The sequence below is a fragment of the Natrix helvetica genome (genome assembly GCF_964273705.1).
Source record: "Natrix helvetica genome assembly, chromosome: 7".
NCBI classification, from domain to species: domain Eukaryota; kingdom Metazoa; phylum Chordata; class Lepidosauria; order Squamata; family Natricidae; genus Natrix; species Natrix helvetica.
Window position 1 is genome coordinate 74,160,024 of NC_138558.1, and position 27,507 is coordinate 74,187,530.

A 27,507-nucleotide genomic window follows, 5' to 3' on the forward strand; every position below is an offset into this window, starting at 1 on the left:
TAAGCTTCAAAATTTACCTTCTATGTCAGCGCCTGTGAGTAAAACAGCTGACTCACGGCAATCCTCTGTGTTGCACGAATCAGCTGACAGGAAAATATAGGAAAGCGCAGGGGTGGGTGGGCGGGGCCAAATGCTCACCGGAACTTCTCCCGAACCGGCTGAATCCCACTCCTGTCAGTAACCTGGTTATTAAGGGAATCTGGCTTCCTTACCGACTTCGTTTATCTGAAAGTTGCAAAAGGGGCTTATATGACCTTGGGACTCGGCAACGGTCATAAGTATGAACCAATGGCCAAGCAACTGAATATTGATCAGGTGAGAAAAAGGGTCATATGTGACTTTTTTCAGTGCCTCTGTAAACAGTCACTAAATGAACGGTTGAAAGTCGAAGACAACCATTATAGAAAAGCAGACTTGGGAAGTCTCTCAGGAGTCTTGTAGTCTAATCTTCTTTTCAAGCAGGAGACCCTCTACCATTCAGACAAATGGCTGCCCAAGATCTTCTTTAAAACCTCCAGTGATAGAGCACCCACAGCCTCTGGTGGCAAGTTGTTCCTCTGATTAATTGTTCTCACTGCCAGGAAGTTTCTCCTTAGTTCTGTTCTGACCGAGGCTTCCCAAGAGCCTGAAGCAAACTCCTTGTCCCAACAAAAAAACCCTTTTATTAATGTACTGTGAATTCTGCTCCTTCACATCCAGCAAAGTCTTTCAAGGGAGGATTTACGGTCACAGACCTTATCTGGCTTGGAGAGCTGCCAGGCCGAGATCTGCAGAACTTGGGAAGGAATCTCAGAGAGTCAAGAACCAATTAAGCGAACTAATGGTCTCCTGCAAACTCCACTCCCCTTTCGCTCTTCTTTTATTTCCTCTGGGAGGGGTCATTCATCGTCCACCTGTGGCCTTACTCCCAAGTCAGCCCGTTGTTTAGCTGTTCCCTTCGTCTGGCAACTCTGTGCATGCACACCCTGGGAACAGGCTCCAGCTGTTCTTCTGCCTCACTGATGTCTGACTCTGAAGGCAGCTGATAACTGTCAGACGGCCCTGGCCCCCTCTCTGCCTCCGACACAGAGCCCTCATCCGAGCCTTCCCCAGACCCGAGGATTGGTCCAAGTTCCTCCCCAACCTCCTCACTGTCCAAAACCGCTTGGCCACTGGCGGGCCACAACAAGTTCTAGGTTGCTTCTCTCCTTGCTGAGTTGCCATCCATTGCTTTTTGCTCTGCCTTCAGATGTTCAGATTTTATTTTCAGCCTGAAGAACCGAGGACAAAAAAGGCACCCTTACAAAATATTCTGTTGTATTTGTCCTCTTTGTTGTGGTCGTCCTAAGTCAACCCAGGGGAACAAAACAAGAACCAGAGCCACCATTGTGAAATACCTTGATTGATTAATGTTCAAAATATACATCACGATTGCACGACAAAAGGCTTATCGATACGGCTTCTGTTTGTGACAGCGCATTTGCTTTAGAAAGATAAAAACACCACATTTATTATCGCCTTGTTCTTCTTTTATAATTGTCCAAATTCATCTCTGCGTGGTGCCACGCTGTTTCCTCAATAATAATATCTTATCTTTTCAGGTACATTAGTACAAAGCCCGAGACCGGCCCTGTTTCTGAATAGATTTCAATAGGCAAAGGTTTCCAGCTCTCTACTTTTTAAAAAAATATCGCCAATAGCCAATTCTATCCTCTCCATTGTGTTTCTGAAATGAAGAAGGCTTGGGATTTAGAATAGAATAGAATAGCAGAATTTGAAGGGACCTTGGAGGTCTTCTAATCCAACCCCCTGCTTAGGCAGGAAACCCTACACCACTTCAGACAAATGGCTATCCAACATCTTCTTAAAAATTTCCAGTGTTGGAGCATTCACACCTTCTGGAGGCAAGCTGTTCCACTGATAAATTGTTCTGTCAGGAAATGTCTCCTCAGTTCTAAGTTGCTTCTCTCCTTGATTAGTTTCCACCCATTGCTTCTTGTCCTGCCTTCAGGTGCTTTGGAGAATAGCTTGACCCCCAAATCTTCTTTGTGGCAACCCCCGAGATATTGGAAGACTGCTATCATGTCTCCCCTAGTCCTTCTTTTCATCAAAGTAGACATACCCAGTTCCTGCAACCGTTCTTCATATGTTTTCGCCTCCAGTCCCCTAATCATCTTTGTTGCTCTTCTCTGCACTCTTTCTAGAGTCTCCACATCTTTTCTTATATCATAGTGACCACAACTAGATGCAATATTCCAAGTGTGGCCTTACCAAGGCATTAATTTGATCTCTGGGTAGAAGAGGTATAAGCTCCATTCCTTACTGGCTCCTGAAACTAATTCTCCAACCAAGAGAAAGCTTAATTTGGAGTGATGGAGACAGCTGAAAGATCCGGTGGCACTTATTTGCTCCTGATCTGAGAATTGATCAGATTCATGTTTGGTGTTTTTACACCATGCCTCCGATGGGTGAGTCCTGACTAGGCTTCCTGAGAAAACCTAAATCACAACCTTAGTTTTATTTATACGGTTGTAAATTATAGTCATTCACAGTCCTCAAGACTTCACAAACAGTCTGTGAAGAGTCCAACAGACGTCTGTGAAGAGTCCAACAGATGTCTGCTCGAGTTGCCCCAGTCTTTCAGGGGAATGTTAATAAAGACCCATCTTATCTCCCAGGGAATGCTGCCAGAGACCTAATTGCCAAATGTAGACCAAGGTCAAATTTAGCACAGAGTCAAACAGAACTTTTCAAAGCTTGAACCAACCAGAATGAACTAATTGCGTCCTGCAAAAGCTCACTTCTCCGTTCGCTCCTCTTTTATGTCTTATGGGAGGGGCCAGACATCTCCAAGCCTTACTCCCGAGTCGACCCTGTTTTTTTTAGTTGTTCTTGCCTTCTGGCAACTCTGTGCATGCGTACACTGGGAACAGGCTCCCGCTGTTCTTCTGCCTCATTGCTGTCTGACTCTGAAGGCAGCTGATAAGTGGCATACGGCTCTGGTCCCCTCGCTGCCTCCGACACAGAGCCCTCATCAGAGCCTTCCCCAGACCCGAGGACTGGCCCATCTTCCTCCCCAACCTCCTCACTGTCTGAATCTGCTGCCAGCTGTGCTGGCCGCTGGCGGGCCACAACAGGGTGAACATATTATAGCCAGGATGTTAGAAATGTACCATTCTTCCCCAAAACCCAGTCATCATCTTCTTCTCCTTCTCCTCCTCCTTCTCCTCCTTCTTCTTCTCCTTCTTCTTTTTGGACTTTTAATAACCCCGTAATCCCTTACTGGGGTGTAGTCTGGGCAACTGAATGGAGCTGAGAATTTACTGGCCGAAAGCCCTTCCTGTCTCCAATGCAGAGTTCGCAGCAGATATATTCTCATTGTGCCCAGAGAGAGAAATATCTGCCGCTACCTAGGATCGAACTCACAGCCTCCTGATTGTGAGGCAAGAAATCCAACCTCTAGGCCACCGCACCTCTCAACGGCCAGTCTTAAATCCTAAGCTAATATGGACATTGTTAACTGATACAAGAGAATATTTGTAGCTCAAGGTTGAATTGTGGGGTCCTTGATGCTCTCGGAACTCAGCTCTTTGCTTGGAGACGTCTCATTACCCCCCTCGATAACATCATCAATGCAAGAAGGAAGAGGGATTGCTCTGAATTTCCCTGTTCGTGTTGGTGGCAGTGTCCTTGATGGCTGCTTGATTAGGCTGTTGTTTATGGCTAGCTTGTTGGTTTGAGTTGGTAATTCCTTGACTGAGCTGTTGATAGATATGAAAGAACAGGTTTATATGTGAAGGTCCAATTAAACAAATAAAATTGTTGCTACTAATCCAATTAAACAAATACTTGTCCAATTAAACAAATAAAATTATTGCTACTCATGCCTGTGCCCAGGAACCATTTCAATTAATGGCCAGCATCTGCTTGGAGTTAGATAAGGTCCAATGGGATTCAAGAGAGGTTGGACTTCATTTGCTTGTGGCTACGTAGAGATTCTAGGCTAACCCCTCTTTTCACACCGCCTCCATTTTTTGCCACTCCTCCTACAGGTATTGTTTACTTCTTGATTGTTATTCTGGTATTAATCTTGGTGTTCGCCTCTGCTTATCTGGATGTTGATTGGCGGTGAGGATCTGTTTTGATCTTTTTGCTTCATTCCTGGCTTTTTGATGTCTTTAAACCAGGACCTATAATCTGTTTTAAGAAGGGGGAGAATATGCTCCAGACGTCAACCCTGAAGCTGACCCGCTGAAGGCATCTTGAGAGTTTCAGCACTGCCACACTGAAGCTGAGGGATAGGGAGGAGGGATTTGAGATAGCTAGGATTTGTAGCCAAAACAAAATACTTTCTCTTGGGAACCAAGGACATTCTCACACCTGGTCAGAGGAAGGAGGAGTGATGTCACCAGACAATCAGATAGCACTGTGATTAGACCACTTGACTAATTGTTTTGATAAAGTGACAAACTTTTAATTAGGTGAAAACTTCAGGTACCTTCAGTGTCGGATTTCACTATATTTGTGCCAATATGATATATCCAATTAAAGGAATTTACCTGCCCCGGAGATTTGCTTGTTATGGGCCTATTACTTGGAAGCCAGACACCAGGGAGATGCAATACAGGTTGTCCCCAACTTACAGCAATTCATTTAGTGACCGTTCGGAGTAACGCTGCCGCTGGAAAAAAGCAACTTATGACTTTTTTTCAGGCTTCATGGCCATTGCAGGATTCCCGCATTCACGCCATCAAAATTCCGACTCATGTTTATGACGGTTGCTGTACCCTAGGGTCACTTGATCCCCTTTTGCGACCTTCCCACAAGCAAAGTCCAAGGAGATGCTGGATTCACAGCCGTCCTCTCTTAAAGAATGGCAGTGATTCACTTAACAATGGTGGCCAGAAAAGTCATAAAAGTGTGGGGCCAAACTCACTTCACCAGCGTCTCGCTGAGCAGCAGGAATGTTGGGCCCCACGGCGGTCGTAAGCTGAGGACGGCCTGTATCTTGGAAGCAGAAAGAAGCCTTCCAAGATTGCCTCTCTGTTTATGAATGATGGTTTTCAGGGAGGCATCGTCTGTCCTGGCTCTCTTTTGACCTAGGCTTCCCCCAAAAAGCACGAGGCAGAATCCTGGTCCCGACAAAACCCCTTTTATTAAACGAATGTGAATTCCTCTCCTTCACATTCAGCCAAGGCTTACAAACAGTCTTTCAAAGGAATATTTATGACCACAGACCTTATCTAGCTTGGAAAGCTGCCATGTGAATATTTTCCCAAATGAGGTGCTGTGCATGGAAAGACTGGGCAGAGAGTCTCTGAGATTGACGGACAGATCTTCACACTCCTGAAACGAATCTTAACAAACAAACGATTTGTTTCCTGCAAAAGCCCCCTCCCCTTTCGCTCCTCTTTTATGTCCTATGGGAGGGGCCAATCACCTTCCACCTGTGACTTTACTCCCACATCGACCCTGATTTCTGAGCTGTTTTTTTCTTCTGGCAGCTCTGCGCATGTGCACACTGGGAACAGGCTCCAGCTGTTCCTCTGCCTCACTGCTGTCTAGCTCTGTAGGCACCTGCTCACTGCCAGACGGCCTCAGCCCCCATCTCTGCCTCCGACACAGAGCCCTTGTCTGAGTCTTCCCCAGACTCCAGGACATGCTCCTCCCCAACCTCCCCACTGTCCGACTCTGCCACCAGCTCTGCTGGCCGCTGGCGGCCCAAAACAGGCTCTGTCTGAAATGCCAGGAGCTTTTGAGACTCCTGTCGTCTTTTTCTCTCTCCATTCTCTCTTCCTTTCCCATCTCTGCCTTTGCCAAGTGCTGACGGTATGATTTTTGCTTTTCTTGGGAATAAAATAAAATGCCAAAGAATTAGATGTCTTCCAAAGATACCCCGATGGTACCCGAGGAAGGAATGTAAGATACTCTTCATGCAAAGTTAAATGTGAGGCCAAACAAAGCATTGAGGAAACGAGAATGGCTGGAGCCGCACAGAGGGGCTGTGGGCCTACTTAAACCCCGTGGATTTAAAGTTGGATTTGGTCCACTGTCTCTTCGTTCGGTTGCTTAGGAGTGAATTTCAAGGAAACAAACGATTTGTTTGAAAGCATCTGAAAGCAAAAATAGTCTGGTCAGAAAATAACCTCCGAGCAAAATCTCTTTTCTGTCCCTCAGCCTTAGGATGAAGAAGAGCTTAGAAAATAATCTTGCAAAATTGCATCGGTTAGAAAAGGGCAGAATTTCCTGCAGGCTTAGCTCCCTGGCAAAAGAAGGAGAACCCGCCATCTGTCCATGCGCCCCTCCATTCATGAGTTTTGCCCACGTTGGAGCTATTTGTCATCCAAGTTTCCATGCACGAAACCCATGAACGACGGCTTGGTGGATGAAAGGAATAATGGGGTTTTTTTGTTCCTTGAAATAGATCCATGATGGATCTATGCGTGTCACACTTGACACACAGAGCCCTCTCTGCGGGCACGCCATCCGCCAGCCACGTCAGCTCCTCCGCGCAGACCTCTGCACCTCCCACTAGCCAGCTGATTTTCAGGTCTCTGCTGTACATGCGGGAGATGCGTGCACATGCACGGGGAGGGCGGGGAGTCATGTGCCCATGTGTGGGGAGGTCATATGGGGGGATGCAGTGCCCCTCCGCACCCCGTTTTTTATTTCGGAAGGCTTCAGGGACGTTCTCGACTTACGAGCCCAATCGAGACCCTAATTTATGTTGCTAAGTGAGACATCTTCCGAGTGAGTTTTGCCCCATTTTACTACCTTCCTTTCCACAGTCGTTAAGTGAATCATTGCTGTTGTTAGGTTAGTAGCAATAACAATAAGCACTTAGACGTATATACCGCTTCATGGTGTTTTATAGCCCTCTCTAAGCAGTTTACAGGGTCAGCCTCTTGGCCCTCAACAGTCTGGCTCCTCATTTTACCCATCTTGGAAGGATGGAAGAATGAGTCAATCTTTGAGCTGGTAGGGATCGAACTGCTGGCAATCAGCAGAGTTAACCTGCAATACTGAATTCTAACCATAATGCCACAATGGCTGTGGCAAAGGAGGATGAAGAGGAGGAGGCAGTGAAGGAAGAAAGAAGAAGAACGGAGGAGGAGGAGGAGGAGGAGGAGGAGGAGGAGAAGGAAGAAGAAGAAGAAGAAGAAGAAGAAGAAGAAGAAGAAGAAGAAGAAGAAGAAGAAGAAGAAGAAGAAGAAGAAGAAGAAGAGATTCAAATTGCACGCAGCTGGCAGTCAGCAGAAGTAGCCTGCAGTACTGCACTCTAACCACTGCACCACAGCGTCTCATAGTAGCATAGTTGTTGAGTGAAACTATTCAAGGAGAGAAGCAACCTAGAAGTAAGGAGAAATTTGCTGACGGTGAGAACAATGAATCAGTGGGACAACTTGCATCCAGAAGTTGTGAATGCTCCAACACTGGAGGCTTTTAAGAAGAGACTGGACAGTCACCTGTCTGAAATGGCATAGGCCAGGGTCTCCTGCTTGAGCACGGGGTTAGGCTAGAAGACCTCCAAGGCCCCTTCCAACTCTGTTATTCTGCTATATATATTACTGATGGGAGAAAGGCTGGTGAAAATGAATGTAGGTGCACAGAAGTCGCTAGCAAAGAGTTGAGCAGCTGGGCCATCCATTCTGCGATGGAATGATGTAGAAGAACAGAGACATATTTGAAATTTTGACCGATCCGGGGTCAAAGAAAACATTTCTGCCCATTGCATTTTAAGTCCCTTGTCCTGAGATTATGTTTTCATTCCACTCCTGAGTTTCTGGCATCGTCTCATCCTTTCTTCGTGTGTGTCTATTGCATTTCCGCCAGAGAGAACGAAAGGAAAGGAAAACACAGAGTTATTTATTTTTATTTTTTGTATGGATTTGGTAACTATATTCAGGCAGTTCCCAAAAGCCGGATTCCTAGTTCACATTAAATCTCTACTTGGACAAAGAGACGTTCCCCCAGTGCCAAGAGTGAAGGGTGGGTGTATGCTTTGCCTTATGTGCTTTCAAACATTAATAATAAAAATAGACAAAATAATAGAAAAGGAAGAATCTGGGATTTTAGAATTCAGACAGACAAGCATCTACAAGCCACACTACACAACCCAAATGTAACAGTGTGTGTGTGTGTGTGTGTGTGTGTGTGTGTGTGTGTACCAGCATAACTCTGGGACGCCTCGAGCAATTTCAACCAAGCTTGGTACACAGATGACTTACTCTCTGGAAACAAATACTGCAAGGGTAAGACACCCCTAACACCCCTCGGGGGAGGTGTTCTGTTAAAATACAGCCTGTTGTGCCTTAAAATGGCTTCCACTGTACATCGCAGTGGAGTTGCCATGGTAACGGCCTCACGGTACTCCACAAGGGGGCTTCCTCTGGTAAGGGGGAAAAAGTCAACATTAGAAATTACATTTGGTCCGGACATTTCCCCCCTATAAATAAATATCCAGGCAACGCCCGGTTATCAGTTAGTTGATGATAAGAAAGACAAAATATTCTGGCGAAGGGGAGCTGGGAGTACAGATTATCTACTTACAACAGTTTATTCAGTCACTGTTCAAACTTTGCAACGGCACTGAAAATGAATTGTGACCGTTTTTCACACTTACAACTGTTGCAGCATCCACATGGTCACGTGATCAGAATTCAGACCCTTGGCGACAGATTCACCTTTACGACGGTTGCAATGTCCCGGCTACGTGTGATCACCTCTTCTGTGGGGGCAAAGCGGTGGGAAAGCCAGGTTTGTTTAATAACCGTGTTGCCAACTGCAGTGACCAACTTAACAACTCAGGGAAGGAAGATTGTAAAACGGGACAAGACTCACGTGACCACTGTCTCGTTTAGTAATGGATATTTTGGGCTCAATTGTGGTTGAGGATTAGCTGTGTTTGGAGATGGCAGAAGAGAAGAGAAATAGCTGGAGGAAAATCACAAAATATCGGAGGTGAAATGCTACCGGTTCGGACCGGTTTGCCCGAACCGGTAGTAAAAATGCTACCTGTTCGCTGGAACCGGTAGTAAAAACAAATAATACTGGTTCGGGCAAACCGGAATTTCCGAAGATTTCCTGCTTTGGAGTTAATCTAAATCACATGGCACAGCAGATTCTGTCCCCTTTGCTGTTCGCTTAACTTTGCAGGCCTGCTTCGTAGCAGGCTCCGTCCACCTGCCCGGACGTCATCACGTCCGTTTTTGACACTCTGCGCATGCACAGGAGGTCCTGCGCCTGGGCAGAGGTGGTGTGTGCGCGCGCTCTCATTGCTACCGAATCGGTAGCAAAGGTAAGTTGATTTCACCCCTGCTACAAATAGAAATAGGACGACTGTGGCAGAAGAAAGCAAAGATGGCAGCAATAATAATTGGGTGCCACCCCAAAACAACCGGAACACCGCTTAAATCGGGGTGGGTGGGTTTATTTTATTATTTAGTATTTTCTTTTACTATTTTTTATTCTATAATGTTTTTATATTTGTGTAAGCCACCTTATATTCGTGTAAGCAGCATTAGCAATTTTCTAAAATAAATATAATAAATAAATAAACAAACACCACTGGCATTGGCAAATTCGCCATCAGTCAATTGCAAAAAGGCAGCTTTACTCAGAACAGCTTACCGTATTTTTCAGAGTATAAGACTCTCCGAAGTATAAGACGCACATAGCTTTTGGGGAGGAAAACAAGGGGGAAGAAACCTGCCTCCCAGCAATTTGCCTCCTTGCAACAAACAGTACAGATGATATACACTGTTTGTGGTGTTACATTTCAGACTATACTTGTACAGATGCTGTTAAAATTGATGAGCTTTCTGGAAGTATAGTTACTCTCTGCTATTTAAAAGAAGATACAATAGCACGGGGCCTCTTCAGTTCAAGCATTTATTTTAAAAAGCTTTTTGCTTTGTTAAGTTGTCTAGAACAATAATAAAGCAGTCTTTAAAAAATAAGTCTAATAATTTGAACCTTCTATAGGCATTTATAGTTATTGACTTACCTCCTTGCAGCAAACAGCCTGATTAGCACAAGAAAAAAAATTCTGCCTCCTGGAACAAATAACAAGTTTCACTTTCAGTTTAAGCGCACTCCGATCATCAGCTGCTTCAGGCTGCAGGGATTGCCATAGCCTATTGCAGCCTCCGCAAGCCCCATTTTCCCCGTTTGCTGCAAGGAGGTAAATTGATGGAAGGCAGAGGCCAAAGGGTGGGGGACAGTGGGTGGGTGGGCTACATTCAGTGTATAAGACGCACCCACATTTTCACCCTCTTTTAGGGGGTAAAAGGTGTGTCTTATACTCCGGAAAATACAGTACATCCTGCAACAATACCATTAGTCTGGTTAAACAACTACATTTGCCTATCTTGGGAAAGGACTCAGAAGGGTGAATAGAAACCCCGATGCTATTTTCTTTTTTTAAATATCCAGGCAACTCTGCAACCCGCCATAACAATATTTAGTTCCGCAAATTGCCGGGGCTTAAATTATTAGGCAGAATTCAATCTGAAGCATTTGTTTAGATAAACAAGGCTCCGTAGCTCAGCAATCTGGACAGAAAAGAAAGCTCTCCGTGGCAAGCAATAAACAGTTGAAGGATAAACAACTCACGGTGATTTATCCCAATCGTTTTGGCACTTGAGCTCACAGGAAGAGTTCGGTGAAGAAAAACATCTGATTGGGAACTGTAGTTATTACCAAAAATAATAACTGAAAATGCTATGCAGTGTTCAGCTTGAGCGGTTGCAAGTCCTGCCTTTGTTCTTAAACTACTACTGATTAAAAGGATTATTCGGTCAGCTCCTTCTCTGGATAGTCCGAGGATTAGTGTATAGTAATAGCAATAGCACCTAGACTTATATACCGCTTTACAGTGCTTTTACAGCCCTCTCTAAGCGGTTTGCAGAGTCAGCCTCTGGCCCCAACAATCTGGGTCCTCATTTTACCCACCTCAGAAGGACGGAAGGCTGAGTTAACCTTGAGCAGGTCAGGATTGAACTACTGGCAGTGGGCAGAGTCAGCCTGCAATACTGTATTCTAATTACTGGGAAGGAAGGAAGGAAGGAAGGAATAGCAATAGCACTTAGACTTATCTACCGCTTCACAGAGCTTTATAGTCCTCTCTAAGCAGTTTACAGAGTCGGCCTCTTGCCCCCAACAATCTGTGTCCTCATTTTACCCACCTCGGAAGGACGGAAGGCTGTGTTAACCTTGAGCAGGTCAGGATTGAACTACTGGCAGTGGGCAGAGTTAGCCTGCAATACTGCATTCTAACTACTGAGAAGGAAGGAAGGAAGGACGGAAGGACGGAAGGACGCAAGCAAGCAACCAATAGCAATACACTTAGACTTATATACCGCTTCACAGACATTTCCAGCCCTCTCTAAGCGGTTTACACAGTCAGCCTCTTGCCCCCAACAATCTGGGTCCTCATTTTACCCTCCTCGGAAGGATGGGAGGCTGAGTGAACCTTCAGCCTGGTGGGATTTGAACTGCTAAATTGCAGTCAGCTGGCAGTCAGCAGAAGTAGCCTGCAGTGCTGCTCTCTCACCACTGCGCCGCCGTGCCTGTAGTCTTCGACTTTCGGCCTACAATCGAGGCCAACACTTACATTGCTAAGGGAGACATTGGCTAAGGGAGCTGTCCCCCTATTTTAACAACCTTTCTTGCCACCGTTGGCAAGGGAATCTGGCTTTCCCGTGGCTTTGCTTGTCAGAAAAGGTTGTAACGGGGGATCAGAGGAAACTTTGATCGGTCACTAAGTGAACTGTCGTAAGTCAAGGACTGCCTGTACATTTGCTGCCGCTATTAACCACTATTTGCTTTGACTGCAACGGTGTAGTTCTTGGTTTGTGAATGGGGGCTAAATCCAGAGGCCATCCTTTTTTGCTCATTTTAATTTCACAGTCTCTGGTTTTTCATGGAGAGATTCTGGATTTGATTCTTAACAGCCCTTTAGTTGAGTTCCTAAGATAAAATCTGTATGGATCCGGAATGTTTTTCCTCGAAAACTTTTTGTAAAAAACCAAAAATCAGAGGTAATAGCCAAAACTCGCAATGCCTGAGCCATGGGGTAAAGCTTAGGTAAACAAAGCTGTTGAGTAAAAATACTTGAAAAGATCTGGATCGGGGAATAAATCACCAATTCATCTGTATTTTTTATATATGACGCTGGGAGTTTTATGCTTGTTGTTTTTAAAGGGACATAGAAAGATTTATTCCTTACAGTGCAGGCTTTAAAATAGCCGTTAGATTAAAGGCTTAGCAGAAAATTGGGACATATTTTGGAAAGAATGCCATGGGAGAAGATTAGGTTGCTGTTTCATTGTGGGAAAATATACTATTGAGAATACAGGAAGTCCCACCCCTTTTCATACATATATACATACATATGGATTAGTCTATGTTGTTATTAATAGGTAGGTAGGTAGGTAGGTAGGTAGGTAGGTAGGTAGATAGATAGAGAAAGCCAGATAGATAGATGATAGATAGATAGATAGATGATAGATAGATAGATAGATAGATAGATAGATAGATAGATAGATAGATAGATAGATAGATGATAGATAGAGAAAGCCAGATAGATAGATAGATAGATAGATAGATAGATAGATAGATAGATGATAGATAGATAGATAGATAGATAGATAGATAGATAGATAGATAGATGATAGATAGATAGATAGAGAAAGCAAGATCGATAGATAGATAGATAGATAGATAGATAGATAGATAGATAGATAGATAGATAGATAGATAGATAGATAGATGATAGATAGATAGAGAAAGCCAGATAGATAGATAGATAGATAGATAGATAGATGATAGATAGATAGATAGATAGATAGATAGATGATAGATAGATAGATAGATAGATGATAGATAGAGAAAGCCAGATAGATAGATAGATAGATAGATAAATAGATAGATAGATAGATAGATGATAGATAGATAGATAGATAGATAGATAGATAGATAGATAGATAGACAGACAGACAGACAGACAAAGATAAATAGATGGATGCATGATAGATAGACAGATGATATAGATGATAGACAGATGATACATAGATGAAAGATAGATGACAGACAGACAGACAGATGATAGACAGACAGACAGACAGATTATAGATGATATAGATGATAGATAGACAGACAGATAGATAGATAGACAGACAGATAGATAGATTACAGACAGACAGGCAGACAGATAGATAGATGATAAATAGATGATACCCTGTTTCCCCAAAAGTAAGACCTCCCCGGATATTAAGCCCAATTGGGCTTTTAAGCACATGCACTAAAATAAGACCTCCCCAAAAATATTACAACACAGCAGCAGCCATGAGGTGACCACGCTTGCCATCTCCTGCACCTCAAAAATAATAAGATCTCCCCGAAAATAAGGCCAAGTGCGTATTTCGGGGGTCAAAAGAAAATAAGACCCTGTCTTATTTTCGGGGAAACAGTAGATAGACAGACATTTATTATTTTTATTAATAAATGTTGGCAGATGCAAGGCAGAGATAATAATGATTTTGATGATGCTAGCATAGAGGTACCCATCGACCTACCACCACAGCTGAGCCCAAAACTTCTGTTGCTAAGTGGGACGGTGGTTAATTTTGCCCCTCTTTATGATGGTTGTTACCACAGTGGTTAAGTGAATCACTTAACAGTTGTTAAGTTCGTAGCACGGTTGTTCACACTCTGCAGACGCCATTAATGCAAGTCGGTTGCCAAGTGACCTGAATTTTGGTCACATGACGACGGGGATGCTACAATGGTCATAAGTGGGGAAAATGGTCCTAAGTCGTCTTTTTCAGTGCTGTTGTAATTTTGTACCGTCTCTAAATGAACTGTTGTAAGTCGAGGACTACCTGTAAACTATGTAACACTCATCTTACTTTATGTAACTGAAATGTTCTTCCTTTGTCATTTGATGATGATGATGGTTATTATTATTATTATATACTTTATTCATTAAACATGAAACTCAGTCAACTGAACATTCAAAAATGCATCGCAAGTATCATTGACTGGCGCTGATGGTTGATAGGGGTTGCTGCCAGTGTCCCAGGTATCAACCAAGGACCTCCTTAAGGTGTACAATGCTCCAAGTAGCACATTTTTTTGCAGTTCCGCTGGTGTTATTGCAGGAAGCTGCAATTTCTTGATGTCTTTTATAAAATTCTTGGACATGTTACCAAATGCCCCGATGACAATGGGTATCTCTGTTACATGTTTCATCCATAATCGGGTAGTTTCAATGGGCAGGTTGCGCTTTTTGTGATTTTTCCCAGTTCTTTTTCTTTGATTCTGGCATCTCCTGGTACTGCTATGTCAATAAATTGTACATTTCGGCCCTCTACAACTGTGATATCCGGTGTTTTGTTTTCCAAATGATGATCCATCTGTATTCGAAAGTCCCACAAGATCTTCACCATCTCATTTTCGGTAACCTTTTCCACTTTATGTTTGGATACTACTACTACTACTATTACTAACAACTACTACTACTATTAAATTATGTATTGTATTGTATTGTATTGTATCGTATTTATTATAATAATATAATATAATATAATATAATATAATATAATATAATATAATATAATATAATATAATATAATATAATATAATATAATATATAATTAATATCATATCATATCATATTATATTCATTATATTACATTCATTAAACATGAAACTCAGCCAACTGAACATTCAAAAATGCATTACAAATACCAGTGACTGGTGCTAAGGGTTGATACGGTGTGCTGCCAGAGTCCTAAGTATTAACCAAGTACCTTCTTAAAATATAAGATGTTCCGAGTAGCACAGTTTTTTGCAGTTCCGCTGGAGTGATTGCAGGAAGCTGCAATTTGTGGATGTATCTTGTAAAATTCTTGGACATGGTGCCAAATGCCCCTATGACAATGGGTATCCCTGTTACATGTTTCATCCATAACCGTGTAGTTTCGATGGGCAGGTCATAGTATTTCGTGATTTTTTCTAGTTTTTTTTCTTTGACTCTGGCATCTCCAGGAACAGCAATATCAATAAACTGTACACTTCAGCCCTCGTTGTTGTTGTTGTTGTTGTTGTTGTTATTTACAATAGAAAAAGAAATAAAAGAAAAAAGAAAGCCCACTAAAACAAAGGGGGGAAAACAAACCATTGGTTTAAGAGAATGTTAACTAAACTGATCGATGTTGATCACAAGAGTCCAAAAAAAAGAGATTGATTCCCCTCTCCATAACATTCATACTAATTTAGTAATTAATTTAGTAATTAATCTAATCTATGGTCTTTGGGTGAGCCATCTTATAGCCAAACATTTTTATACACACTTCCCCTCCCCCTATAATACACCTTCTAATATCTGTTAATAAAACTGTTAGAATTTGCATTAAATAATCCAGGAAAGTACACATTCAAACTTGGGAATAGGTTTGGAAAAAAATTGGTAGTCCTCAACTTACAACAGTTCATTTAGTGACCGATATTACAACAGCACTGAAAAAGACGACGTAGGGCAGCTGACTCAAATCTATGACAGTAAAGGGAGAGAATCCCTTCCAACTCTGTTATTCTGCCACCAAATGTTATGAACCTTAATCTGTCATGGCGGTCTACGTCAGGTTGGTAGATGTAGACTAAGGGTGTCATACTGGATTTCTTTGAGGGCCAGATCAGCATTGTAGTTCTTCAATGGGAGTGGGGAGGGGGAGTTGGGACGCATACCTCCAGCAGCACCCTGCTGTCCATGCAAGGCCCGTATTGAGCCTGAACGGCCTCTTGCACCACTTGATGGCCAAAACGGGGTGCGCGAGGCCTCCGTTTTTTGTCTGGCAGACTGCCGCTGGAGGCTGGGGAGGCCAAACATGGGCCTTGTGGGGCCTCCTTTTCCCCATTTTTGTCCAGCAGAGTGCTGCAGGAGGCGTTAGAGGCCGAAAACGGACCAGTCCTTTGATATTTTGGCTGGCGGGGGCAGCCTTTGGTCCTTTGATATTTCCAGCTAGCCCGGTGGGCCATGTTTAAGAACCCTGCATGGCGCATCTGGCCCGCGGTCCTTGAGTTTGACATCTCCGATGTAGCCTTTTGCCCAGTGGTGGGTTACTAATCGGTTTACTACCGTTTCACTCGTGCTCGTGGGTGCAACACTTCTGCGCATGCACAGAAGCGTCCGGGCGGGTGAGCAGAGCCTCCCGCCGCCCCCTACTACCGGTTCAGCCAAACCGGGCTGAACCGGGAGCAACCCATCTCTGCTTTTGCCTCTCCAACCTAGGGCTTAAAGAAAGGGACTGATCCAAAATCACTCCGAGAACTCCAATCTGGGTCTCCTTGTAGTCCATGGCCTTCACTACTCCACCACCCTCGTTGTCTGGTGTGTGTGTGTGTGTGTGTGTGTGACCCTGAAGTTGACATAAGGATTTTGCTTACCGCCTTTATTTTCCATCACAGCAGGATAATCTCAAGGCCGTGAATCCCAACCATTTAGCCCGTAGTATCTCCACCAACGCAACAGGTCTTTGCGTTTGGGTCGAGAAAGCGAGCTAGACTTTCAGAGTTTTTTTGAAATGTGTCCTTTGGCAGGCGAGAAGTGGATGTTTAATTTTAAAAAGAGGAAAGGCATTTGTTGCTCTTCCTTTGAGGAGGCCGTGAACTTCAGAAGGCACGAAGGCTCCCAGCAGCCTCCAGCTCTTTGGTTATTTGCTTTGGGGAATAGCAACCAAAGGGGCAGGCCCCCTCATGGCTGCCGCCGGCCCCTTCTTCTCTCCATCGCTGGGCTTTTCAGCTCACAGGACAACCCGTTGACCATCTCTTGCTCGGTGGTCATTGGGCCATGACCGTCTCTTCATCTCAATGTTTACGCTGGCCGCTGGGAAGGACCGGTGGTTACTCTGGATGGGCTTGACATGAAAGATAGCATCGCTTCATTTGACACCAGAGGAAAAGAGCAAAAGAAGGAAAGAGAAAGGAGGGGGAAGAGAGAGAGAGAATGATGGATGGCCTTGCATGGAGAAGCAGCCCCTTGTTTACGAGAGGTTTGCTACGACTTGCCAGCTGGCGGGCCATTTAGCTCTTAAACATTTCGTTCATGTCTTTCATGTTGAAAAGTTGGTTTCTTCCTGTAACTTTTCAACTGCAGCGCAAAAAACAGGGGGAAGATAATGTCCGTGATCTGGAAATAGCATGGAGGGATTCCTTTGTCTTTTAGATTTTCCTCGTTCAGTGGTGGTCTCAGGAAAAAAATAAACCCCAAAACCAGACATTTCTGTGTGTAAAGTATTCTTGCTGCTGTCAGCATATATAACATCAAAGTTCCGATTTTTCCCCCAGGTCTTTTTCCATTAAACCCAAAAAGAAAACTATCTGGTTTTCTCTTTATATTCCCTTTAAGAATTTTCTGGATTAAGCTAGGTATTATCATCATCATTTAACGACCCCATAATCCCTTTTGGGGTGGAGTCTGGGCAACTGAATGGAGCTAAAAGACTGTTTAATGGCCGGATGCCCTTCCTGTTGCCAATGCGGAGGTTTTTTTCAGCAGATATATTCTCATTGTGCCCAGAGAGAGAAATATCTGCCTCTACCTGTTATGTATATAGTTTTCCCTCTGGTCCGCTGCACTAGGGGGCGCTGTGCTAAGCGCTGATTGGCTGACTGCTCTGACAGCGGCATATATAAAGGCTGTCAGAGCAGAGCTCAGCTGTTGCCTGTTAGCGAAGCGCGTGTATTGTGAATTGCCGCGTTGGCAACCTGTTAGCAATAAATTGTTAGCATTCTGTTAAGTCCTGGCTCGCCTCCATTTGTCCACCTGTGTTCTCCGCAAGATAGAACACTACCTAGGATTGAACTCACAGCCTCCTGATTGTGAAAGCTCCAGATCAGAGTGCGTACAGTGTGACTATTTGGAGACAATCCAGGAGCAAAATACAGTAAACAGAGGTTTGTCTTTCAAATAGTGGTTTATCCACAAGGAATATATACATACATGTACTAGGCAAAGTCAGGCAATCAATCATCAACTACAGCAGGGAAGCACACACAGGGAGAGAGAGAGACACCCTCACAGGGCTCTTATCTAGTGCCAATTTAGTGATGTTAATTGACTAGATCCTTGTCTATAGGCTTCAGCCATGGGTGAAATGCTACTGATTCAGGCCGGTTCGCCCAAACCAGTAGTAAAAAATGCTCCCAGTTCGGGCGAACCAGTACTTCCGACGATTAGCTGTGCAACAATCAGCTGTGGCACACAATTTATATTCGCTAGAAATCACGCTGCACAGCTGATGGTCAAAATATGTGTCGCAACTGCCAGTGAGTGATACCTGCCAGCAGACGATTTATTGAGCTATCAAAACGCCTAGTTGTTTTTGTGTTTTCTTTTGTGTGGGAAACGGATCGAAAAGCCTCTTTGAGTGTTTTAGGTTGCTGCCTCCTGGTCTAGTGTGATGAACAGAGGGACTAGGGGTGACATGATAAGCAGTGCTCCAATATTTGAAGGGTTACCATAAAGAAGAAGGGGGTCAACCTATTCACCTGAAGGCAGGACAAGAAGCAATGGATGGAAACTAATCGAGGAGAGAAGCAACCTTCTTGACACTGCTGAAAGATGGGGGTCAAAGATTAAGATTGAGCAGTCCCCTCTCAACAGAGGGGGTGGGATATGACGCCTCCTATCTCCTGTCTACAACACAGTCCTTTCAGCAGTTCCAAGAAAGTTCCACCTTCATTTGCCCAATGAAGTACAGGGAGGGAGAGAAGAAAGGAAGGAAAGAAAGACTAATCTTATTGCATTCTTTGACAAAGTGACAAAATTAGTGGACCAGAGGAATGCCGTCGATATAGTTTACGTGGACTTCAGTAAGGCTTTTGATAAGGTAGACCATGACCTACTACTAGATAAAGTAGAAGAATGTGGGTTAGACAGCATCACCACCAGATGGATTCGTAACTGGCTGACCAACCACACTCAACGTGTAGTTCTCAATGGAACTGCATCTACATGGAGGGAAGTATGCAGTGGAGTACCCCAAGGCTCTGTTTTAGGCCCTGTACTCTTCAACATCTTCATCAATGATTTGGATGAGGGAATAAATGGGGAACTCATCAAATTTGCAGATGACACCAAGCTGGCAGGAATAGCCAACACTCCACTGGAATAGCCAACACTTAAACACTGGAAGTCTTTAAGAAGATGTTGGATAGCCATTTGTCTGAAACGGTATAGGGTTTCCTGCCTAGGCAAGGCGTTGGACTAGAAGACCTCCAAAGTCCCTTCCAACTCTGCTATTGAAAGAAGGGAGGGAGGGAGGGAAGGAGGAAGGAAGGGAGTAGGTAGGGGAAAGGAAGGAGAGAGGGAAGCAAGAAAAGAGAGAGGGAATGAATGCATGAATGAATGGAGGGAGGGAGGGAAGAAAAGGGAAGGAGGATGGAAGGAAGGAAGGAAGGAAGGAAAGAAAGGAGGGAGGGAAGGAGGAAGGAGAGAGGGAAAGAAGGAAAGAAAAAGAAGGGAGGAGGGAAGGGAAGGAGGATTGAAGAAAGGAAAGAAGGAAGGATAGGGAATGAAGGAAACAGAGGGAATGAATGAATGGAGGGAGGGAAGGAAGGAAGGGAGTAGGCAGGGGAAAGGAAAGAGAGAGGGAAGGAAAGAGAGGGAATGAATGAATGGAGGGAGGGAGGGAAGAAAAGGTAAGGAGGATGGAAGGAAGGAAAGAAAGGGGGGAGGGAAGGAGGAAGGAAGGAAGAGAGGGAAGGAAGGAAAGAAAGAAGGGAGGGAGGGAAGGGAAGGAGGATTGAAGGAAGAAAAGAAGGAAGGAAGGAGAGAGGGAATGAAGGCAACCGAGAGGGAATGAATGAATGAATGGAGGGAGGGAGGGAGGGAAGGAAGGAAGGAAGGGAGTAGGTAGGAGAAAGGAAAGAGAGGGAAGGAAGGAAAGAGAGGGAATGAATGAATAGAGGGAGGGAGGGAAGAAAAGGTAAGGAGGATGGAAGGAATGAAAGAAAGGGGGGAGGGAAGGAGGAAGGAAGGAAGAGAGGGAAGGAAGGAAAGAAAGAAGGGAGGGAGGGAAGGGAAGGAGGATTGAAGGAAGAAAAGAAGGAAGGAAGGAGAGAGGGAATGAAGGCAGCCGAGAGGGAATGAATGAATGAATGAATGGAGGGAGGGAAGGAAAGGGAAGGAGGATGGATGAATGGAAGGAAGGAAGGCCATTTCAAAATGGATCAAATGTTAATTTAATTTCATCCAATTTACAAACAAATTTCTCCTGACAAACCTCCAAGTGGCCTCAACGACTCTCAGAAAGAGCGCTAACGTCCGGATGACGGCCAGGAATACCAATCCTTCCCTTCTCTGCCAGTCATTCAGTCAGAACTGAAGAAGCTCCTTGAGTGAGAAGTGAAATGTCTTCAAGAAAAAAAAATGCAGTTGCCTTTTGGGGTGGAAAAAAAAAGGAAACTAAGCGAGTATCTTATTTGTTTTCTTTTCTTTTAGGACAACATTGCCTCCTTCTTAAGAGGTTGTAGGGAAGTGGGCCTGAAAGAATCTCAGCTGTTTGACCCGGGAGACCTGCAGGAGGCCACCAGCCGGACAACAATCAAGTAAGGGAAAATAGGGTCATCTGTGCATGCGCACACAACCCCCCGCACATGCGTGCATGCCCCCCCCACATGTGCACGCATCTCCCGCATGTGCCCTGCCCCCATGCATGCACGGCAGGGACCCCAAAACCAACTGGCCAGCAGGAGGCACCCGCATGCGTGGTGGAGCTGAGCTGGGGCAATGGCTTGCATGCCCGCAGAGAGGGCCCCGCGTGCCACCTGTGGGCATACATGCCTTAAGTTCGCTACCCCAGTCCTAAGCAGTGGGGGGGGGGGGGGTTGGCGGCAGTTCTTCTTGATGTCTTCCATAAACTCTTTTTAGAATCGATTGTGTATCTTCCCTCAGCTCGGTGCTGTTGACTGGACACTTGGCCGTTGGGCCACACGATAGCCCATCAATGGTCACCTCACTATTCCTGTCAGAAAAGTTTTATTTTGTGCCACTTTTGAGCACGTAGAGGCCATGGATGTAACCTTTCTTCTCTATTTTGTCCCGTGTAGCACAGTGGCGGGTTCCAAATATTCTCGCTACCGCTTCGTTGGGCGTGGCTAGGTGGGGGGGTGTTACGTGACTGAGTGAGTGTGGCTTGGACTTGCAAGGCAATGGGATGCGCATGCACCAAGAAGATGGCGGCGACGGCAGTAGCTTTTTTGCTGACCGGGGGACTTTTCAGCAGTCTGTGGCTGGCCGCCGCCTCTTTGAGAACCGGTATGCAAAGCGTTGGAGCGAGCGAGCAGTGGCCGGGTGGGCGGGGTGAGCAACCAGCGACGGGACCGGTTCGGGGGCGTGGCCAGCCGGCCATCATTATCGGTTTGCCGAACTGGGCAAAATCTCCACTACCGGTTCGGATGAACCGATACAAACCGGCCGACTCCCACTTCTGATGTAGGAGGACATGAAAGAAAGCGGCTGTTGACTTCACCATTCTTCTTTCTCTGCAATCCAAGTTGTGATGCAACACAAAATCAAAGTGGCCCAAGGCCTTAATGCTTCCTTTGTTGTCCCATCTCCCCAGCAACTGTCCTGCTCACACAGCATTCAGAAAGGTTGACCCGCCCATCGTGGCAAGCTCTGGATTTTGCTTCGTAGAAATGCTATCCAGAAGGTCACGCTCTTTCTTTATCCAAAGTTAGCTCAAGACTCCTGATGAGTCAAGTGTGAGCTGAAAATCAAAAGTAAATGGGCTGCTAGGGAAGGGGACCCTGACAATCCTTCCTAATCCCAGATTCTTCCTTAGTTAGCTGTGATTTCCCACAAAATTGTATCCCAGCTGTTTCCTGGATGATGAGCTGTCAAAGAACACTAGTCTCCTGTTCAGGACTGACATTCCTATCTTTTGGCTCAAAAAGACACAAGCAAACACAAAGAGAGAGGGAGAGAGACAGACAGAGAGACAGACAGAGAGAGGCACACAGAGAGAGAGAGAGAGACAGAGGCACACACAGAGAGAGAGACAGAGAGAGAGACAGAGAGAGACAGAGAGAGAGACAGAGAGAGACAGAGGCACAGAGAGAGAGAGAGAGAGACAGAAAGAGAGACAGAGAGAGACAGAGGCACACAGAGAGAGAGAGAGACAGAGAGAGAGACAGAGAGAGACAGAGGCACACAGAGAGAGAGAGAGACAGAGAGAGAGACAGAGAGAGACAGAGGCACACAGAGAGAGAGAGAGACAGACAGACAGACAGACAGACAGACAGACAGAGACACACACAGAGAGAGACAAAGACACACCAAGAGAGACACACAGATGCACACAGAGAGAGAGAGAGAGACAGAGAGAGAAAGAGACAGACAGACAGAGAGAGACAGAGAGAGAGAGACACACACAGAGAGAGACACACACACACAGAGACAAAGACACACCAAGAGAGACACACAGATGCACACAGAGAGAGAGAGAGAGAGAGAGAGAAAGAGACAGACAGACAGACAGACAGAGAGAGACAGAGAGACAGAGACACACACACAGAGACAAAAACACACCAAGAGAGACACACAGATGCACACACAGAGAGAGAGACAGACAGAGAGAGAAAGAGACAGACAGACAGAGAGAGACAGAGAGAGACAGAGAGAGAGACAGAGACACACACACAGAGAGACAAAGACACACCAAGAGAGACACACAGATGCACACAGAGAGAGAGAGAGACAGACAGAGAGACACACACATAGACACACACACACACACACACACACACACACACACACAGAGTCTCCAACCCTAGTAAGCTAATCCAGTTAGAAGAATTTATTGTCTGAGAAAGGAGAGCATGTGTAGCTCAGGGTTGAAAGGACTGTGAGGTCCTTGGTGCTCTCTGAGCTTAGTTGTTTTCTTGCAGACATTTTATCACCCAACTAGGTAGCATCATCAGTGCTAGAGAGCAAACCTCGCTCCCTTTTGGGCAATGATGTTATGTAGTTGGGTTGTGAAATGTCTGCAAGAAAACAGCCCAGCTCAGAGAGAACCAAGGACCCCCCTTTGACTCGCCTGGCCTCCGTTTATTTCGATGGAGGAAAATTTTAACTCGTTGATAACTCCCAATGTTAGCCGCGCGGATCCAACGCACTTTCCACACCATCAGATCAATAAATAGCTGCAATTGCTTTCGTTGTGTGTTTTCTAACCAGCAGACACATCCTGCCCGACTCCGGCGAGGGGAAATAATGTGATTGCTCACATGATACAAACCGCGGAAGGAATTTCTGCTTTCTGAAATGTTTTTTTCCTTCCTTCCTTTTGCAGGAATCTTGATGGGAGCAGAAAGCTGAAGAACGTAAGTACTCCAACGTGTAGCTCTTCCCCACCCCTTCTACGTGTCAGGTCAGGTGTCTATTGGGTTGTGTGTCTGTGTTTGTAGCAAATTAAGGTTGAAACTCCAATATCTTTCTGGGGCTAAAAGAAAGAAAGAAATTCTTCTATTCGCAGGGACTTTGATTTTTGGCGATCCGGGGTATCCAACCTTGGCAACCCCAATTGGGAGGAATTTGGGGAATTCTGGGCATTGAGGTCCATCCACAACTTTAAAGACTTGTGGACTTCAACTCCCAGAATTCCTTGCTGCCTGGGGATTTTTGGGAGTTGAAATCCACAAGTCTTAAAGTGACTAAGGTTTGCTCACATTTGGATGAGTTAATAGCAAAGCCTCCGTCAGCAGAACAGAGTCCAGGAGCACAGCAAGTCCTCTGAATAACAACAACAACAACAGTAACACAATAAAACTTTAGGAGGAATATGTTTCGATGACCAAACCAGTGTCTACATATGAAGAACGGTTGCATGAATTGGGTATGTCTAGTTTGATGAAAAAAGGACTAGGGGAGACTTGATAGCAGTCTTGCAATATCTCAGGGGTTGCCCCAAAGAAGAGGGGGTCAAGCTATTCTGCAAAGACAAGAAGCAATGGGTGGGAACTAAGCAAGGAGAGAAGCAACCTGGAACTAAGGAGAAATTTCCTGACAGTTAGAACAATTAATCAGTGGAACAACTTGCCTCCAGAAGTTGTGAATGCTCCAACACTGGAAGTTTTTAAGATGATGTTGGATAACCGTTTGTCTGAAGTGGTGTAGGGTTTCCTTCCTAAGCAGGGGTTTGAACTAGAAGACCTCAAAGGTCCCTTCCAACTCTGTTATTCTATTCTATTCTATTCTACTCTACTCTACTCTACTCTACTCTACTCTACTCTACTCTACCCTACCCTACCCTACCCTACCCTACCTTACTCTTCATTATTGTCTTCTATCCTACCCTACCTTACTCTTCACTAATCTATTCCATTCCATTCTATTCCATTCCATTCTATTCTCAATAAAGATTTCTATCCTATCCTACCCTACCCTATCCTATCCTATCCTCAATAAAGATTTCTATTCTCTTCTATTCCATTCCATTCTCAATAAAGATTTCTGTCCTATCCTGTCCTATCCTATCCTATTCTTAATAAAGATTTCTATTCTTTCCACATTCTGTTCTGTTCTGTCATGTTCTGTTCTGTTCTACCCTACCCTACCCTTCATTATTCTATTCTACTCTACTCTACTCTACTCTACTCTACTCTACTCTACTCTACTCTACCCTTCAAAGCAGCCAAAGTAGCTATTATCTCCTAAGTGGGCGAACTCCCCAGTTTGCAGGAATGCACAAATGCTTTATAGCCTGTGAACTTTCCTGTCTTCCTTCTAAACGGGGTTTAAATTTCAAAGCAGCTCTTTTTCCTCCCGTCATCGTGAGTGAAACCAGGAACGGCTGTCGTTGCAATATCAGAGTCCTGCATAGACAGGAAGGAAAGTTTGAAACGCGCTCGGTCCCAGAGTTAGATAAACTACCAAAAGCCAGACACAACTTCTGGAGGGACTCTCAGTGGGTACACCCCAGACTATCCCCATTCTATTTCCTTGACATCCTTGAGTCGTGCTAAGGAAATGCCAAGAGCTTTTCAATACAGCTTGGAAGCCTATAATTGTAACCACGGGTTACTCCCCCTACCCTTCAAAAAAAAAAAAAAAGCACATTATTTTATCGGGTCTGGCTTGTCACCGGGAAAATAATTGGGTATTTTCCCCTCCCCCCCCCAAACAGCGGAAAAACGGGCACGCCTATTGCTTTCCGAATAAATAATGTTTCGTTTTGCAAGATTTACTGAGAATGCTCTGCAGAGGCCCTCCTGTTAGGAAAGTTGCTGGAACAAGTTTACCAAATGCACAATCTGGGTGGTTTTTTTTTTTACAAAACTTTGGTTTGAAACCCTAGCCGAGTTATCACAGCAGTTCTTTCTTGGAGAAACCTGAAAATAAATGTCTCTGTGTGTGTGTGTTTGTGTTGTATTTGTGCTGATAAATAAATAAAGGGAGACTAGTCAGCACAAATACAACACAAATATAACAAAGGCAACATTAAAAATATGGTTTTCTGCCTGGATGGTCTCCTGGAGTGAGCCGAAGGACAGAAAGGGGAAGCAGTGTATTCCCTCCCATATTTGGGCATACCAGGAGTTGTGACACAATACATATATACATACATACATACCGAACAAAACCCGAACAACCAAAGACATACATACATACATACATACATACATACATACATACATACATACATACATACAAAAGAAATTCAGAAACATTTCAGAGTATTCTGAAAAGAAGTTGCTTAAAAAGTGCCTTTAACAGAATAACAGGAAAAATGACTTGTATCTTTGGCAAGGATGTGTAGAAGGTTGTCAGAGATGCAGAATCCCACAGTTGGAAGGGACCTTGGAGGTCTTCTAGTCCAACCCCCTGCTCAGGCAGGAAGCCCTATACCACTTCAGACAAATGGCTGTCCAATCTCCTCTTACAAACTTCCAGTGTTGGAGCATTCACAACTTCTGGAGGCAAATTGTTCCACTGATTAATTGTTCTCACTGTCGGGCGCTTTCTCCTTAGTTCTAGGTTGCTTCGCTTCTTGATTAATTTCCATCCTTTGCTTCTTGTCCTGCCTTCAGGTGCTTTGGGGAATAGCTTGACTCCCTCTTCTTTGTTGCAACCCCTGAGATATTGGAAGACTGCCATCATGTCACTCCTGGTCCTTCTTTTTATTAAACTAGACATACCTAATTCTTTTCGAGAAATAACTCCAAATCTAGAAAATCCTTGCTAGAATCCAAGCCAACATCCAAACTCTAGAAATCTAGAAATTCTTTTCCAGAGCCCAGTCCAAAATTGGGATTACATCCTTGGGCAGTTTTTATTGGGTTCTTAAAATTAAAATTGCACGCTACCTGTTAGAAAACAACAGCCGCTTGCTTAGTGTTTCTTGCTTATGACGCTAAACTCTTGGGTTGCAATTAAAAAGAAAGAGATTAAGAGATTGCCCTGAATGACCCTCTTTCCTGACTCGTAAACCGATCCCACCAAATTAATTTGGTGTGTGTGTGAAATACCAAGAAAGGGCCAAAAGGACAGGGTCAGATGTAATTCCCTGCAGTGTGTGTGTGTGTGTGTGTGTGTGTGTTTCGTTTTAAAAAAACAACAACCTTGGCATGTGAATATTTAAGGTCAGGTTCTCCATACGAACAGGGAGGATCTGGTTTTTTTTGAGCCGCCTCTTCTGATTATCATCGTTCTGCTGTTCCTTGGGGATGGAAACCTTTGGCTTTTCGCTGACATTATTCAAGAATGAATGAAAGGGAGTTGCCGTGACGTTGAAGGGAAGGGACCTTATGCTTTGTGTTAAGGCAAAAATCAGGATTTTCGCATCGCTAAAACCAAATTCATTGCATTCATTTTGTACAATGACAATACAGGATATGTATGTATGTGTGTGTGTGTGTGTGTGTGTGTGTATGTATATGTGTGTGTATGTATGTGTATGTATGTATGTATGCATGTATGTATATATGTGTGTATGTATGTATATGTGTATGTATGTTTGCATGTATGTATATGTGTATGTATGTGTGTATATGTATGTATGTATATGTGTATGTATGTATGTTTGCATGTATGTATATGTGTATGTATGTGTGTATATGTATGTATGTATATGTGTATGTATGTATGTGTGTATGTATGTATGTGTGTACGTATGTATATGTGTATGTATGTATGTATGTATGTTTGCATGTATGTGTGTGTATGTATGTATATGTATGTATGTATATGTGTATGTATGTATGTGTGTGTATGTGTGTGTATGTATATGTGTATGTATGTATGTATGTATATGTGTATGTATGTACGTATATGTGTATGTATGTATATGTGTGTGTGTATGTATGTATGTATATGTGTGTGTGTGTATGTATGTATATGTGTATGTATGTACGTATATGTGTATGTATGTATGTATATGTGTGTGTGTATGTATGTATGTATGTATGTATGTATGTATGTATGTAAATGGAACCTTCTTGAGCTCAGTGGGATGTAGTTCC

General features: G+C 44.2%; 1 protein-coding gene across 1 annotated transcript in view; it reads left to right on the forward strand.

The window, feature by feature from the left end:
- The window catches only part of LIMCH1 (LIM and calponin homology domains 1), a gene marked incomplete at its 5' end in the record, with an annotated part of 198,638 nt that overhangs the window by 84,416 nt on the left and 86,715 nt on the right, over positions 1 to 27,507 (forward strand). The window contains 2 exons of the mRNA XM_081959722.1: positions 20,486 to 20,592; positions 23,340 to 23,370. Of these exons, the coding sequence (XP_081815848.1) occupies positions 20,486 to 20,592; positions 23,340 to 23,370 (138 nt within the window). The remainder of the gene's footprint in view (positions 1 to 20,485; positions 20,593 to 23,339; positions 23,371 to 27,507) is intronic.